The following is an 18,231-nucleotide window of genomic DNA, read 5'->3' on the forward strand; positions in this document are numbered from 1 at the left end:
GCCGCTCCGCGGAATGTGGGATCCTCCCGGACCGGGGCACGAACCCGTGTCCCCTGCATCGGCAGGCGGACTCTCAACCACTGCGCCACCAGGGAAGCCCACCACCAGCAATTTTTATTGGAGTAGAACTGTAGAGAACAAAATGGAAAGCATCAAGGTAGACTGCAGATAATACAATTAATTATTGGTGAAACACCTTACGGACCCACTCCCAGAATGTCTGATTCTATAGGTCTGGGGTAGAGACAGAGACTTTCCATTTCTAAGAAGTGTGTGTGTGTGTGTGTGTGTGTGTGTGTGTGTGTGTGTGTGTGTGTGTGTGTGAGAGAGAGAGAGAGAGAGAGAGAGAGAGAGAGAGATAGAGAGAGAGAGAGAGAGAGAGAGAACAGGATCACAGTGTAAAATGTGTTTTTACTGTAAGTCACTGTCAAAGTTTGAGAAGCATTGCTCTATCTCATAGATAGAAGAGTCAGGTCTAAGAGACACCTCTTCATAATTTCACCCAAAATACTCTACATATATTATCTCAGAATATTTTAAAATCCTTATCAGGCAGATAAGAATATGATACGACTGTCATCATAGAGTAAAAGGGGCCAAGGCATTTAAACAGAGATCTAAGGAACAAATCTTGGTTGAGCAGCCTATTTGGCTTAACACAGGCATCCAGGTAGACAGTAATTGATTCAAAATCAGAACCCAGATTCAAAACGGTTAAATTGTAATTTCTTCACTAATTAAATGAGTGATTTCTAAGCAAATGCAAATCGTGCAAGTCAAGGGCCTGTGCTTATCATAAGGGTTATGAAAAAATTCTATAAAGTTGTTATAAATTTGTCAACAAAGAATCACATTCATACTGCTTTTAAACTGTAAATATGCCATGGAAGTTGTCATGTTCCCAAATAAGCAACAAGAATAAAAGGCTGCAAATGATTAATAAGTACAGAATGGATGATATTAGCAAGCTTCATCTCATGATCCCAAAGAAAATAAGTCTGAACAACAATCAGTGGTTGGTGAAACCATTCAGTAGAGCAGGTATCAGGTGGATGCCACCCAAGCACTGGCAGTCTCAGCATCACTAACATTGGGTCAAACAGAGCTTATGTACCTCATGACTGATGCAGTAGTAGAGCATAGCATCATCTGTGAAGTATACTTGCCTTAATAAAAACAAAAAACAAAAACAAAAACGTGGTAGGGGCTTCCCTGGTGGCGCAGTGGTTGGGAGTCCGCCTGCCGATGCAGGGGACACGGGTTCGTGTCCCGGTCCGGGAAAATCCCACATACGGTGGAGCGGCTGGGCCCGTGAGCCATGGCCGCTGAGCCTGCGCGTCCGGAGCCTGTGCTCCGCAACGGTAAGATCCCACAAGCCGCGTGGTGAAGCCGAAAAAAAAAAAAAAAAAAAAAAAAAAAAAAAAAAAAAAGTGGTGAACCTGAATGTAATCAAGGCTCTAAATCTGATTGCCAATTTATAGGAAATATAGAGGTAATTAGAGAAGATAAATGGCAACAGGAGGCAGCAATCAGCCAAATCTATGATGTGGGCTAGTCAACAACAGTGGTACCCAGGTGAGATCCTGGAGGGCTTATTAAAACACAAATTGCTGGGCTGCATTCCCAAAGTCTGTTTCAGTAGGACTGGCTGGGGCCTGAGAAGAAATTTACATTTCTCACACGTTCCCAGGAGATGCTAAAGCTGCTGCTGGTCCACACTTTGAAAACTACTGCCCTACAGGACAAAGAACCCACTATTAACCAGTGACATGAGAAAGTGGGGATGTTACAGAATAAAATAAATTTAAAAGGCCTACAACGGCTTCCCTGGTGGCGCAGTGGTTGAGAGTCCGCCTGCCGATGCAGGGGACACGGGTTCATGCCGCGGTCCGGGAGGATCCCCCATGCCGCGGAGCGGCTGGGCCCGTGAGCCATGGCCGCTGAGCCTGGGCGTCCGGAGCCTGTGCTCCGCAAGGGGAGCAGCCGCAGCGGTGAGAGGCCTGCGTACCGCAAAGAAAAAAAAAAAAAGGCCTACAAATCCAATGCAATACATGGACTTTATCTGGCCCTTGATTTTAAAAAAGCTGTAACTACAAAAAAAAATTTGAAACAACTGACGAAATCTAAATATGGACTGAAGGTGGCATTAAGTTAATAAATTACACTTAATTCTTTTGAGCATAATAATAGCATGATGATTACATTAAAAACTTTTTTGAAGTTTTAAAAGATACATGCTGAAATGTTTGTGTTTTGTTCTTTGGTAAAATAATAGGATTCCTAAGGATGGATGAAAAAAGATTATCAAAATATTGATAATTGTTGGAACTTAATAGGTATCTGGGGACTTGTTATATTAGACTCTCTACTTTGGGTATTGTTTGGAAGTTTTCATGAGGTTTTTTTTTTTTTTTTAATGACCATTGCCTACACTAGACTTCTCCACATTAGAGAGAATTACATTTTCCTCATCTGGAGATCAGCCTTCCAGTGCCTTGAAAAATAAAAGTCTAACACTAAGAAATAAAGATAAATTACCTTTTATGCTCCAGAAGTAGCTGTAATGAAACTATACTAAAGCCATGAAAAGTCTTCTTCAGATGACATTCAGATTTAACATACAGTTCTATAAGAATTGGTTGGTCTAGTTTCTGATTCCACATTAGGTCTAGTAAAGGAAGACTGCCAAAAATAGTTATAGAGACAGCAGGAAAAGTCACAGCGCACAGCCTGACATTTACAGGACAAAAGAGAAATGTATAAATGAGTTGGATCAACACTTCAACAGCGATAGATCATTGACTAATTCATCAATAATAAAAGTGTGAGTATTTATCAGTTACCATTCTAATTCCCTTACTTATTTTAATGCTGTTAATCCACATGACAACCCACAGAAATTGGCACTGTTGTAATCTGCAGTTGACAGATAAAGAAGCTGGAGCACAGAGAGGTTAGGTAACTTGCCTAAGATCACACAGCAGAGGGTCTGTGCTCTTAACCACTTTCAGGGCCAGCTCATCAATAAAAGTTAAACAGAAGACAATGGGTGAAGCTTAACACATATCTAGGTGAAATGAAAGTATGAAAGACAGCTTAGACATTTTTTTCTATTGAAATTTGTTTAAAGAGGTTTTAAGATGTCTAAACAGATAAACTCTATTTGGAACTCTTTCTGAAGAAAGTATGATATGGTAGAAAGATCATGGACTCTGGAGTTAGAGACACCTGGGCTCAGAGTTGGGCTCCATCTTTAACCAGCTGTGAGATCTTAAGCAAGTTACTTGACCTCTCTGCTCCTTAGATTTCTCAGCTTTAAGGTGGAAGCAGTAATGCACAACATTGTCATAGGGATCAAATGAGTTAATGGCTTATAATTTCAATTTATAAGTTCATATTCTTCCCTTATGAAAAAACTAGTGGTGCTGGGTAAATGAGTTGATACTTTATAATAGGCACAATCACTGAAATTACTAGAAGATGCATCCTAGAATGATCTTAAATAAACTGTCCTTATCCCAGAATTCAGACAAGTTAGCAGAGATGAGAGGACTGGTGGAGGGCCCCTTCAAAAGATGGTTACATGAAAGCCTACAATAATGTCTTATCTCCAGGAAAGGAAAACCAAGACATATGAGTTTGGTCCCAAGGAAATGAGCCAACATGGAAGGGAGGGGTGGGTCTGAGCAGAGCCTCTGTGCTGGGTTTGGGAAGTGGGAAGGGGAGGGACTCAGAACAAGGAAAGAGTATATTATACAAGATATTAGGATTTTTAAATTGAAGTATAGGTGATTTACAATATTGCATTAGTTTCAGGTGTATAGCAATAGTAATTCAGGGTTTTTTGCAGATTATATCCCATTTTAGGTTAATACAAGATATTGGATATAATCCCCCTGTGCTATACAGTAAATCTTTGTTATTTTACGTATAGTATTTTGTATCTATTAATTCTGTACTCCTAATTGGTCCCTCTCCCCTTTGGTAACTATAAGTTTCTTTTCTATATCTGTGAGTCTGTTTCTGCTTTGTGTATAGATTTATTTGTATAATTTTTTAAATTACACATACAAGTGATATCATATAGTATTTGTCTTTCTGATTTATTTCACCAAGTATTTCATTCTCTTTTATGGCTAAGTAATATTCCATTGTAGTGTGTGTGTGTGTGTGTGTGTGTGTGTGTGTGTGTGTGTGTGTGTGTGTGTGTGTGTATATATATATATATATATATATATATATATATATACACACTACAGCTTCTTAAGCCAATCTTCTGTTGATGGGCACTTAGGTTGTTTCCTTGTCTTAGCTATTGTAAATAGTGTTGCTATGAACTTTGGGTTGCACGTATCTTTTCAAATTACAGTTTTTAGAAGGACTCAGTTGTGGAATTCCAATTACAGATTAGGCATATACTGAAGGGGACACTTGCAAGTTGCAGCAGGTCTTCATAAGCCCAGGCCTTAGTAATGGGTACCCATTAATAACACTGCTCTTGGCGTTAAGACAACTAACACTTAATGAGCCAGCTTTCTTCTGTCCAGTTCTCAGGCCCATGGTGCACATGTCAGGCTTCCTCCTAGGCCTGTCTGCTCTGTCCGCAGTTCAAAAAGAGAAACTTTTCTTGGAACTGTGGACCAGCAGTATATGCATGGGCAATTCAGCTTCTTTTGTAAGGCTTTCAAAGCAGCGCTGAAAGGCCTCAGGAGGATCTGCACACGCACACAGGCAGTTCTGAAAGAACCCTTAGACACGCTGACCAGGGCTGACCCCTGCAAGGCAGCAGGAGGAGTAGTGAGAGCCTGCTCTGGGCCAGGCATTGGACGATGTGCCCAGGCCAGCTGGACAGTGGCTGTAAGAACCAGGCTTCGTGGGCTTCCCTGGTGGCACAGCGGTTGAGAGTCCGCCTGCCGATGCAGGGGACGCAGGTTCGTGCCCCGGTCTGGGAAGATCCCGCGTGCCGCGGAGCGGCTGGGCCCGTAAGCCATGGCCGCTGAGCCTGTGCGTCCGGAGCCTGTGCTCCGCAACGGGAGAGGCCACAACAGTGACAGGCCCGCGTACCGCAAGAACCAGACTTCAAAGGCACTAAAACATGACTGGAATTCGTATTTTTCAGTATGGAGCTACATATCAAGTCTGAGCATGGGACTTTTTATATGTTAACATAAATTAATGCCATTTCTACTGACATAATGCCCTCAATATTTGCTAACTTGATGAGATACTTAGTATGGTGTTATTTATAAAAGCAAAAAAGAAACTGGAAGAATCTAAATACTCGTCAGTAAAAAAGTGGTGACGAAAATGTGGAATATTCTTACGATGGAATATTTTGGTTATACAAAGAATGGACTAGATCTAAATTTATCAACAGACTAATCACAAAAAAATATAAGAATGAAAGAAGGGTAGAATATGCCCCCTATATAATTTATGTAAATGTTAAAATAGAATGCCCATAAATATATATTTGTATGTATAAAATATAAAAATAGAAAGAGTATATATGTTCAAACTTATAATTTGTGCATCTTGGGAAGGAACAGGAGAATCAGCCTGGATTTGCAGGTCAAAGGGGAATTCAACTTTATCTTCTATGTTTTATTTCTTTTATTTAGAAAATGTCTATTGGAAATAAATGGCGTCAGTAAGACTAAAGGAAAAGGAACTACGCTTAAGTACTGTACTCTTGTCAATAAGACCATTTCCTACAGGGATGGAGGCTCAAAATTCTGGTACTGCTATCAGGTATACTGGAATTGAACAACTAAGTAAATGAATGGCAGATGGTGGGATCCAGGTTTCTCACAGCTGGATTCGAAAAGTACAGAACAGCAAGGGGAGGTGGCTAGAATTATCCATGTGGTAAGGGGTTAGAGTTGGAGATGTGATGAAGTTTATGGAGAACTCACATTTAATTTTAAAATAGATTAAAGTGTATGATTAACAACTTGATATGGAGCACAGATGGTTACCTATGGGAATATTTATTGATATGTGTAGATTACACAGGTTAGCGCACACACACATATAATTCTGAGAGGGCATAAAAGAAATGAACTGCATTAGCAGCAAGCACATCGAGCACCCAGATCTTGGTTTCTAATTCCATTCTCCAAAGGAACAGGGGCTCCTTGGAGAAATGGGTGATTCTGAGACGGGAGCAGAATATACACAAGCTAAGCCTGGAGCATCTTATGCCAGAAAGTTAGTAGTTCTTAAAAAATAAAAATTGCCACAGTGATGGGGGCATGTTAAAGGGACCCAGGAGCGAAGTGAAAGAGCTTCCAAAAGGCCAAAGCTGGAAAATTTTGAACAACAAAATAAAGTAGCATTGGAATATAACCCGAAGTATAAAATAGCCATGACTCCCTACTGATATAAAAAAGTAATTGGATAAATTAATAAATTCTGTGCACAATACCAAATGAGGTAGATTATGGAAATTTTGTAGACACTCCACCCTAAAGGAGGGGAGCATAACTCTCACCCCTTAAGAGTGGGCTACACACGGTGACTTCCTTCTAAAGAGTACAGTATGAAAAGGGGGCTTGGGAGGTAACCTTACGGTAGAGAAACCCGACAAATTCTACTTCAGCCTCATTAATGTGAGGAAAATAGCACTTCTGTGATCTTCCTCCCCCAAACCCCTAACTCCAGTCTAATAATGAGAAAAATATGAAACAAATTCCAATAGGGCGCATCCTACACAATACGTGACTAACACTCCTCAAAATGATCAGGGTCACCAAAAATGAAGAAAACCTTAGAAAATGTTACACACCCAAGAGGAGCCTAAGGAGAAGGGACAACTAAATGTAATATGGCATCCTGGAACAGGAAAAACATTGCATTAAGTAAAAACTAAGGAACTCTGAATACACTATGTGTTTTAGCTCATAAAATGTACCAATATTAGTCCAATAATTGTAACAAGTGTACCATACTAATGGAAGATGTTAAAGTCAGGGAGAGTGGTGGTATATGGGAACTTCCAGTACTCTGCTCGATTTGTCTGTAGGTCCAAAACTGTTCTAAAAAATAATCTATTCATTTTTTAAAAATCACTTGAAAATATGACCAAACGTTGAGTTTTCAAGCTGAGCTGTGGGGACAGTTATTTTCTACTTTGTATGTTTCTCTATCTTTTAATTTCTCAGAATTAGAAAAATAGAAATTGAGCAGAATTCTGTCCCATTATGTGAATTAGTGATTATGGTGGGCAATTTTACTCTCAGTTTTGTTTATATTAACACTGATAAAAGTCACTTATGGAATAAGGCCAAGATATAAGCTAAAAATTGCTAAAAATTGCTGAACTTCTTTGTACACAAATCGTTATATAAGTAGTAGGATGGATTTCTAAAAGTGGAATTTTATACCTACTGCCAAATTACATACTCAGCAAGGTTCTACCCATTTTTACTGGCACCCTGTGTCTGAGTGCCCATTTCATTACTGCCTAGACACCACTAAGTATTATTATTTTTATCAGTTTGATAAGCAAAAAAGATCTGATCACATGTGTTTACATTTGCAGTTCTATGAGTATTAATAGGGTTGAGCATTATTATTATCTTTCATGCTTACTGGCATTCGCTCTTCTGCTTCTATGAATTATCTGTCCATGCACTTTGTCCATTTTCCATTGCTTTACAGAGCTCTGTACAAATGTTTGGAATATTACCGTTCTCTCCTCTCTGGTCTTCTATGACACCATTCCATACTTCCTCCTCCTGCTTCTGTGCCCACACAAAGGTTGGTGGTCCTGTGCTCTTTCCACTCTTATTCCTTCTTGAACTATCTAATCCATACAGAACTCTGACCACTCTTCCAGAATGAAATCTCAAAAGGAGTAGGGACCATGACTGTCTTGTTAGCATCACCAACTGTCCTACCTTGCCTGGGAATGAGGGGGCTCCTGGGACTTTCAGTGCTCAGACTGGGACAGTCCTGAGCAAACCGAAATGGTCAGTCGCCCTGAGAGTCAGATGCTCTTTAAAAGGAATCCTCGCACATTTCTCAGTTCTCAGTTTCATAAGGCAACTGTTTGAGGTTAGGGTTGCAACTTGTATTGATAATTTGGAACTGATTAAATGAACTGCAAATCTCAGAACGGTTCCATTCCCTGCAGTTCTCTTACCCAACCCTTTTCACCCTTTTGGTCGCTTCCTTTGCTCCAGTGTTTCTAGAGAATTGTCGACCTAAATAAAAGGGTAAAATGAGGCAAGCTCAAAATTGTAAAAAGGTGAGTTTATCCGAGAATAGCAGAAGAACTGCAATTCGAGACACACAAACTGTAACAAACTACAGGTGAGTCTGCTGAGGGTTGGAGGGAGGCTGTCGTTATGGGCGGGGAATGTAAAAAGGGCAGAGTTCAGTGAGAGTCTATTCAAGTCAAAAACAAACGGAGACCGGCTTTGAAAATTCCCTAAGCAGACAAAAACCAGTCCAGTCATACAAACAATGCTCAATTCAGCTTATTTTGCGAAACCAACCCCACGTGGGTCATTTCTTGTTCATGCCTCTGGAAACCATAAGCCTAATTTCCCAGGGTTGATATGAGGCAATCCCTGACCAACTCCCTATCACTTAAGAAAATTCCAATATTATCAGTTTTCTGTCAATCAGGCTTTTACAAGAAAACAGTTTCTCAGTCCTTAAGATTTGTTTTCCTAAGGGCACATGTGTGAGATTTTACATTTTATATCCTCTGGTTCCATTTTAGGTTGAAATTCTTTCACAGAATAATAGCTGTGTTCAGTATTTTCCAGGTAATGAAACTTTGTTACAGAGAAAAGCACATTGCAGTAAGTGAAAGGTAGCAGAATTACTATTGATATAAGTAAATATTGATATATTATTGATATCAGTTAAATTCAGCAGTGGGTTTTAGCATGTAAATTTAACAACCACAGTTAAACCATGAATATCAGTTTTAAGAAAAATGGTAAAACTATGATTTATATGAGCTGAGACTCTCAAAGAAGCTAGATAGAAGCACTATTCTGTTGTACAGTAAATGAAACTAGTAAGTCACTTAATCTATGACTTTACCCCCTCAGTACACTTTAGGATGAATTGCCAAAGATGCCAGATCTTATGTTAACAAAAACCGCTTCATTTTGCTCATCTTTATGCTTATACTAATCAGCTCAAGCTGCCATAACAAAATACCACAGAATGGGTGGCTTAAAAAAACATAAACTTATTTTCTCACAGTTCTGGAGTTTGGAAGTCCGAGATCAAGGTGCCAGCATGGTCTGGCTGCGGTGAGAACGCTCTTCTTGGCTTGAAGACAGAGGCCTTCTCTCCGTGTTCGTGTTTGGCGAAAGGGGCTCTGGTTTCCCTTCCTCCTCTTATAAGGGCACCAGTTCTACTGGATTAAGGCTCCACCCTTATGACTTCACTTAACCTTAATCACTTCCTTAAAGGCCCTATCTCATTTCACATGGGGGGTTAGGTCTTCAACATATGAATTTGGGAGGACACTTGTAGTCCATAGTAATGCTGATCTTTTCCAGAAGAGTTGAATTTAAACAACTCAAACCTGGTTGTTAACACACCAATAATAATACAAATTGCTTCATTTTTTAACATTTCTATTTTATGTGTGGGTTGTCAGCTCCCCCTGAAGCGTTGCCTGTGTTCCCTGTAAAGGTTAACTCCACACCTCTGTTGCTCTTCTAGGCCGCTAACTCAGTGAACCCAGGTTAATTCGTTTAAGCCTTTTTTTCTCCACCCTGGAAAGTGGTGGAGTTTGTTCTTATCTCACCACGTAGTCTCCCCTTCCTACCACCTGTAAACAACCATTTACCCATTCTTTCCTCCTTTCTATCTTTTTTCTCTTTCTTCAGTCAAGAGATGTTTCCCTTCTCTATCTATCCAGGTGTACTTCTCAGTATTTATTTCTATTACATGTATGTATGCTTGAGTGTGCTGAGTACGTGTGTGTTTCTCTATAAACTATGTTTAAGTAAAGTAGTGGTGCCTTACACCGCTTATATTGCCAAGTGTTTTACATTTCACAGAGTGTTTTCACCTAGAGTAACTATTTGATCCTCACAAGAAACCAGAGTAGATGTGTGACCAGATAAGTACACAAGGGTAAAATATTATCTCCGTTTACAGATGTGAAAGCTGATTATTTTATACTTAAAAAATTTTTAAATCAGTTGTGAAGATGTTTCTTGACTTTGGCAAAACATTGAGAAAATAACACTAAGTATGTGAAGCAGGTTCAGCTGACTCTCGGAATGGTGGAAAAACATTGAGAAAATAACACTAAGTATGTGAAGCAGGTTCAGCTGACTCTCGGAATGGTTTAGTTGGTCCTACTCTGCAACAGACCACTGACTGTAAAGGTTGGCTGTGAGCTCCAGGGAATACATCACAACCATCTTTGTCTCTCCACCCAATGTCAGATAAAAAGAATGACAACACCCAGGGCCATAACACTGAACAGTCCTCGTGAACAGTGCCTTCCGGAAGTATGCAGCACACAGCTTGCACAGACATGCATGGTAGCCCGGCCAGGGGCACTGGCTAGCAGAGCCATCACAAGGAAGTAAGCCGTCTGCAGGCACCTCAGGAGGGAGCAGAGCACAATAACTTGATGAAGTAGAAAGAGTGAGGTTTTTGAAAGCCCCATATTCAAGTGCTAGTATTTCCGTGTCTTCTTAGAGCAGTGGTCTGAGCAAGCCAGGTGAGGTCTGTGAGCTTTGGTGTTCTCTTCTGCAACTCTATTTCACAGACTCGTGAACGTTAAATGAGATCATGTACAAGAGAAAATTGTATATATGAATGTGGATTTTATTTTAATAAATAAACGAGAAGCTTATAAAAAGGAAGGAATAGTTCCACCTGCCTTGTATTAGTGACTGGGGGGGGGAGGGAACAGGGCCTTTACAGAGTATGTGCTTCAGCTTGTTATAGCACCAGTGGTGGGGCGGGGAGGGTGATAGAATCTCTCCTTTCCCTTCCAGCTTCCCCATGAGTGATGGCTCATCAACAGCAGTCCAGGGAGCACTTGCCCACCTGCCAATGAAGCCTAGCCTCCATAACCCCAAAAAGACTGCCCTCGCCTGTCTTTCCTGATATCCCACAACAGAGTAAAAGCAAAGACTTACTGAGATCACCAACACCATCGAGAATACACCAACCCCTCTGCTCTGTTTGCTGCAAGAAAAACTGCATTAGCATCAGACTCAGAGCCCAAAGATTCTCAATTGCAAGCCTAGGCAGAACTAATTGCACATAAAGAGCTGGGGGCTGGGGGCAGTGGAGGGAAGGGGGAAGAATCAATGTTTGCAATGGGAAAGAAAAATCAATTGAGGGGAAACAGAATGTTATCTCTAAGCCTTTGAAAGCAGTGGCTTAGATGTATCCGTATCAGTGGCTCAGATGTATCAGATGTATCTATAAAGGAGAGGATGATACAAAGAGTAGAGAGTCCTTTTACATTTAAGTTCTCAGTTATAAGGAAATCAATAGTTCAGAAAGTATTTCTTTTTTAAAAAATTGAGATGAAATTCATATGGCATAAAATTAACCTCTGTAAAGTGAACAATTCAGTGGCATTAGTACATTAACAATGCTATGCAACCACCACCTCTATCTAGTTCCAAAGCATCGGGAAGTATTTTGTATGCCAGAATTTTATATACGGGCACTACTGTTAAAAACAGTCGAAATTTTTCTTAGACTTTTCAACCATTTGGGCTTAACTCCAAGATTGTATTTGAGTACTCAGTTGGATTGTTGCTTCTTGCCTAACTACTATTGTATATCTTCAGTGTTTCAGGATGGGCCAAATTAAATATGTTTTTACTTAGGTGGGTGGGAGAGGCGATGATAGATTTCTACAGACAAGAGAAATCCCATATGTTTATGTTCATATGTGTATTGACAGCATGTTTAAACAATTCAATGAAAAGTTGAAAATTATTTCAGCCACATGCATTTCTTCCATACAGGGTCACACAAGCAGACTGATCAATGGTATAACTAATAAACATGGACCTCAATGCAAAACCAAATATAGTCCCTCAACTCTCCATCAAATTTCTCCAGAAACTGGCAAAGCTGTCTTAAACAAACAAACAAACAAACAAACAAAAAATCTTCTTGAACCCTGGGGTCAGAAGGATGTAGGAAATCTGATTCTTATTCAGTTATGGGAGTGAATATTCTACGACAGTGAACAGAAAAGAATGCTTTCTTATGCATAGCTTCTGTAGCTGCCCTAGGCTCGTATACTCCCCATGGCTACAGGGCTAAGGAATAGTCTGATTAGAAAACCAAGACTGGACCTCCATCTTGCCACCTCCACTTTTACTGCTAGCATTTTAGACTTGGTCCTGCATCTCTACCCCTGCTCTGAGCCACTGACCATAGGAGCTGGACTTTGCAACTGAGTTGGACTGTATCTTCCTCTAAATTGACTGTTGCCAGCCCTGGCAGATACAGCCATGCCTTGTGTGTTACCTTATAACTGTAGACACATAGAACCCCAAAAAGTCTTCCTGAAAAATGTGGTAGCAAATTTCCCTTTTGCTGTTACTCTTTTCTGCTATTTCTCAAATAGTGAGGTAAGTTTGAGACAGAATCCTATTTTGGACTCCTGAAAAGTAACTGCTTCGTGATTTATGAGCATGCCACCCAAAGGAAGAATCAACAGAGAGAAGGAGGAGGCTTGGGGAGAACAATCCAATAAGTAACTTTAAGCCTATCTCACATTATTTCTTTTCTGAAGTTCTGTATTACTTTTTATATAGTAGGTGCTCAATATAATTTGTTATTTGAATTGGATGAGGATATTTTTTCTTCTTTAATAATCTCTACTCTAAGGAACATTTTGCCTTACTACACTGATCAAATAATTCTAGTATTTGGTGCCAGCTGTCAACTCAAATAATTATTTTTAAATAGCCTTCAATTTTTTGTAATGATCTGCTGTGTTCTCTGTCCTGTCCCTTTGGTGTTTGCTAACCATTACTCATGAGACCACATATGCATTGCCCATAGCAAGTGGACCTCAAATTCTAGATTCATTTGTAACCGCATTTAAAAACCCAGATTCCTGGGCTCCCTAAGCACTGTGGTCCTTCTGTCAGAGAAGGGATCTTGTAGCTTATATTTTAACAAACACCCTGGGTGATCCAGGTGCATGTCACCATGAAGCACATTTCAGAAATTGATCCATAAATTTGATCCTGCCCTAGACTCTGAGACCAGCCTTATTTAGAGCAAAGCAAAGACGAAGGACTAACAGTAAATTGCTAATACAGAGATGATGGTCCTTCCCTGGGACATGACCTTGTTTCACTAGTCACTATTTTGTCCTCTTTCCCACTTCATGCCTGAAATCCAGCTGGTGTTGCCCTGGATCTTGGTTGCTGGGTCCATCATATTCCTGGGCTTCATTGGCTGTCGATGAAGAATTGTCAATTACTAAATCCCATATTTAATGTTTTGCCTGTTCACCAAGTCCTTCACCCAGTGGCCAAACTCCACTGTTTGCCTTTGGGGATTCCTCCAAAAAGTCCAACTTCTACTGCTTAGAAGTCTACTTAGTCCCTTAGTCCCTGCCCAGGTAGGTTTGCTGGATAATTCTTCCCAGTACTAAAACCTCATTCTTCATGACAGATTTTTCTTTTTAATTTTTCTTTTATTTTACTTTTTGATTTTATTTTTTGACTGTGTTGGGTCTTCGATGCTGCACGCAGGCTTTCTCTAGTTGCGGCGAGCGGGGCCTACTCTTCGCTGCGGTGTGTGGGCTTCTCATTGCGGTGGCTTCTCTTGTTGTGGAGCACGGGCCCTAGAGCGTGCAGCCTTCAGTAGTTGTGGCACACGGGCTCAGTGGTTGTGGCTCTTGGGCTCCAGAGTGCAGGCTCAGTAGTTGTGGCACATGGGCTTAGTTGCTCCATGGCATGTGGGGTCTTCCTGGACCAGGGATCGAACCCGAGTCCCCTGCACTGGCAGGCAGATTCTTAACCACTGTGCCACCAGGGAAGTCCCCATGAGAGATATTTCTGACTGAGGGTGCTGACTATCCTTATCCAGAATTAGCCAAGATGAATAGGATAGTCACCAAGCTGGCTATCCTTAAAAAGATCATCTCCCTCTGTATCTGTGGTAGAGTAAGAGGGCATGTCTGCTCATTTACCCAAGTTTAACATGAGAGATTTTAGAAAAGGAATTGTTAAGTGAAAAACAACTCTAAATAATAATATTATTTTTGTTGCATACAGCCTGTTGTCAAGAATAGCCCAAAACAAATGCAGATTAAAATAAATGTGCTCTAGGACTGCCGTGGTGGTGCAGTGGTTGAGAATCCGCCTGCCAACGCAGGGGGCACGGCTTTGAGCCCTGGTCCGGGAAGATCCCATATGCCGTGGAGCAACTAAGCTCATGAGCCACAACTACTGAGCCTGCACTCTAGAACCCGCGAGCCACAGCTACTGAGCCCACACACCACAACTACTGAAGCCCGTGCACCTACAGCCTGTGCTCCACAACAAGAGAAGCCACTGCAATGAGAAGCCTGTTCACTGCAACGAAGAGTAGGCCCCGCTCGCCTCAACTAGAGAGAAAGCCCACGTCCAGCAAAGAAGACCCAATGCGGCCAATTACTAAATAAATAAATGTTGAAAAAATAAAAATACAATAAAAGTGCTCTTAATTGGCATTTAGGGCTGAAGTGAAGGTTGCTGACAAAACTGGTACTTTCGCAAATTGTTACTCTACCTGCTGAGATCTGAAATATTATCTTTGAATAAAAGAAGTTTCAAATAAGAATAGAACAAACACTAAGGATTTCTTTCTCTGTCTTGGTTCATTCATTTATTCAACAAATATGTTTTTTAATATTTTCTATGTGCTAGGAATAAACAGTTCTGGCCTCTGCCCTCATGGGGCTTACCATCTTGTAGTAGAGTTTAGGTCACGAATTTATTTTGGAAACAGGTCTACCCAGGACTTTTATTCCCTCACCTGACTATGTGAGATGAAAAGGCCACTGTGGGTTGCAGAGGTAGTAAGAAGTGCCCCCAAGGAAGCCAAACCATAATTCTCCTTCCAACGGATACACAAGGCTGGAAGTTTATGGTAAAGGTGCTAGTCAACAGGAGGAAAGGATGAAGACACCCACAAGTTAAATAGAAATCTTCCCATGGACACTATAAAGCAGACCAACTTGCCTTGGATAGTACAGATCTTTGTTAGAGTTCTGTATGTTCCTTCCTTGTTTCTACTAGATAAGACATGGAAGATTAGCTGAAATACCAGGTGCTATGTAAGCTAATATTTTTGTTAGCTTAAGTCAGTGGTTCAGGCACCAGGAGGGCTTACTAAAACAGAGATTCCTCAGCCCTATGACCAGAGTTTCTGATTCAGAAGGTCTGGGGATGGGCCTGAGAACTTGCAAGCCTAAGAAATTCCCAGGTAACACAGATGCTGCTGGTCTGAGGACCACATTTTTAGAACATGGGCTTAAGCAAACACTTAGCGGAGCCTTGAAAATGTTGCTCCACAAACGAGGATAGACAGCATCATCAGGTTTAAAAATTTTTAATACCTGTTGTTTATCTCACTACAAAATAATACATATGTATTGCAAAAAACAGTTTTAATAAAAAAGCAATAAATTCATAAAACAACCAAAGTAAATTCAAAACCATCTACCGAAAGATAGCCATGAGTAAACTTGCTGTGTATTCTTATAAAATCTCTATGTGTATGTGTTATGTTTATGTCTACAAATATATACGATCTCTCTCATATATATATAAGATATATATACAACACTGAATTCATCTTATATGTACTGTTTTGTAACTTACCTTTTCACTTAACAGTATATTATAAACATCCTTCTACATCAATACAGTTCTAAAACATAATTTGGCACATCCTTTGAATAGAGGTACCGAAATATATATAAATGTATTTAAATGTTCCCATTCGCTGGACACTTAGGTTTAACCCTTTTCTGTTCAAACACGTTCAGCATAAATATGCTAAGTCATTTTGTACATCCTTAATTATTTTCTAAGGACAGATTTCCAGAAGAAAAATTGCCAAAACTCATGTATGTTAAGTCTTTTAGTACATATCGCCAGACTGCCCTTCAGAGAAATATTGGATCGATTTACACAACCATCAGCTGTGTAGAGGTATTTTCTCACATGTCCACATGACACTGAGCATGTGTTTTCCTTTGCCAGTTCGATAGGGAGAAAATGATACCTTGTTTATATTTTGAATTTTTTCCAGTTACCAGTGGAAACTTTATGTGATTTATAGTGACATCACATTCAGCGATCTCATACTTCTTTCATTTGTAGCTGTGTAAATCTGGGGCTTAGAATCAGACTATAAACTCTATACAAAGCAATTCTTTTTGTTCGTTTGTGAGTTGACATATTTGATATTTCATAGAGTCCAGCATGTCATTTTTCTTTGTTACAAACAAACAAACAAAATTTCAAAATAGACAACCTTTTTTAGGTTACGTAAATTTTGGGAAAATTTCTTTGCTACAGAATTCTGTATTTTTGATTTGTCCAATATGATATGTAATCTCAGTATGTGAATTTATTATACTACGATATAAATGGTCTAATTTTACTTATGAAATAATCCATGTATCCAATAATCCACAGTATCCACTGTGATTACAAGAGACAATGGATAGAACAAAGTATCTTGTTATCTATTTATTAATATATATTGAGTGGCCATATGATATGAATACTGAAATGGACTTTCTTGGTGATACACTAAACTGAACTTTCTCGGTGATACACAGGGACTGTTAGGTGAAAAATATGGGAACATCCGAATCCCTGGAGAAGTTGAAGCGTCAGAGTTTGAAATGATTTTGGATGCTGCCATAGAGGCGAAGCTGGAGACCAAGTTACTGGAAGAGTGGTACTGTCGGGACGAGAACTCGGTGCCAGCAGCTTATTACCTCAGACCCAAATCGGAAATGCTGAAAAGCAATAAAAATGCAGTAAGCTATCTTTCTCTCCAAAGTATGTCTCTCTCCGTGACTTTAAACAGTTTATGTCACCCAGGGGTGGTTTTCGCCACAGAAAAGGCACAGTAAACAGAAAATTATTCTGCCCTGGACCCTAAATTTCCTTTTAACAACTAAATCCAAAGCTAAGAAATCTTCTAATTTTTAATCCACCTTTCTTTTTTGGCATCTCAGACTTTCCTGCTGGGGCCTTTTCCTTCTTCCAGAAGTATATCTCTTAGAAGTTCCATTCACGGAGGTCTATTAGTGATAAATTCTGTTTATCTGAAAATATTTGTATTTTTCTCATTTCGCTATAACGTGTCTCTATATATTCTGACTGGTGTATGTTGTGCCTCCTACATTTGCGAATTCATGCATTCTGTCAGTTTTGGAAATTTCTCAGCCATCATCTCATCAAGTAATGTCCCTCCTCTATTCCTTCTGTTCTTTCCTTTGTGCTCTTTAATTAGATGTACAATAGATTGCCTCAGTCTATTCTCCACGTCTCTTTTTTAAATTTGTTCAATTTTTACTTTTTATTTTTTTTAATTTTATTGACGTATAGTTGATTTACAATGTGTTAATTTCTGCTGGACAGTAAAGTGATTCAGTTATACATAGACATACATTCTTTTTCCTTTTCTTTTCCATTATGGTTCATCACAAGATATTGAATATAGTTCCCTGTGCTTTACAGTAGGACCTTGTTGTTTATCCATTCTATCCTCCATGTCTCTTAATTGTCTTTTACATTGTCAATTTCCTTATCTTTCTGTGCTGCTGTCCAGAAGATTATTTTAGATCTTTCTTCCAGTTCCTCAATTTTCTTCTTCAGCTGTGTCCACTCTGTTCATGCTTGAGTTTTCAAGTTCAAGAGTTATATTTTTAATTTGTGAAAGATTTTTTTTGGGGGGGGGTCTTTTAAAAATCTGCCTAGTCTCCAGTTTTTTAATTCAGTATGTTCCTTTAACATTTCATACATTGTTCATTCATATTCTTGTGCCTTATGTAGAATCTTGCAGTGAGGTTGAGTCATGCATGAATATGATGGAAACATTAGCATTGTCTCTTCTCCAACTTGGTTCCCAAATGTATCAGTCATGTGTCCCCCGAAACTGAATGAAGGAGGAAGAGAAAAATGGGTGGCACTATTCATTGCACAGACATTTTAGAGATTAAAAGAAGGCATAGCTATCCAACGCTCT

General features: G+C 39.7%; 1 protein-coding gene across 1 annotated transcript in view; it reads left to right on the plus strand.

Moving 5' to 3' along the window:
* Positions 1-18,231, plus strand: part of NWD2 (NACHT and WD repeat domain containing 2) — a 202,674-nt gene that overhangs the window by 166,129 nt on the left and 18,314 nt on the right. Inside the window, exon 4 of the mRNA XM_007449400.1 lies at positions 16,814-17,017. Within this exon, the coding sequence (XP_007449462.1) occupies positions 16,814-17,017 (204 nt within the window). The remainder of the gene's footprint in view (positions 1-16,813; positions 17,018-18,231) is intronic.

This window comes from Lipotes vexillifer, unplaced genomic scaffold, assembly GCF_000442215.2.
Source record: "Lipotes vexillifer unplaced genomic scaffold, Lipotes_vexillifer_v1.1 scaffold153, whole genome shotgun sequence".
Lineage (NCBI taxonomy): Eukaryota > Metazoa > Chordata > Mammalia > Artiodactyla > Lipotidae > Lipotes > Lipotes vexillifer.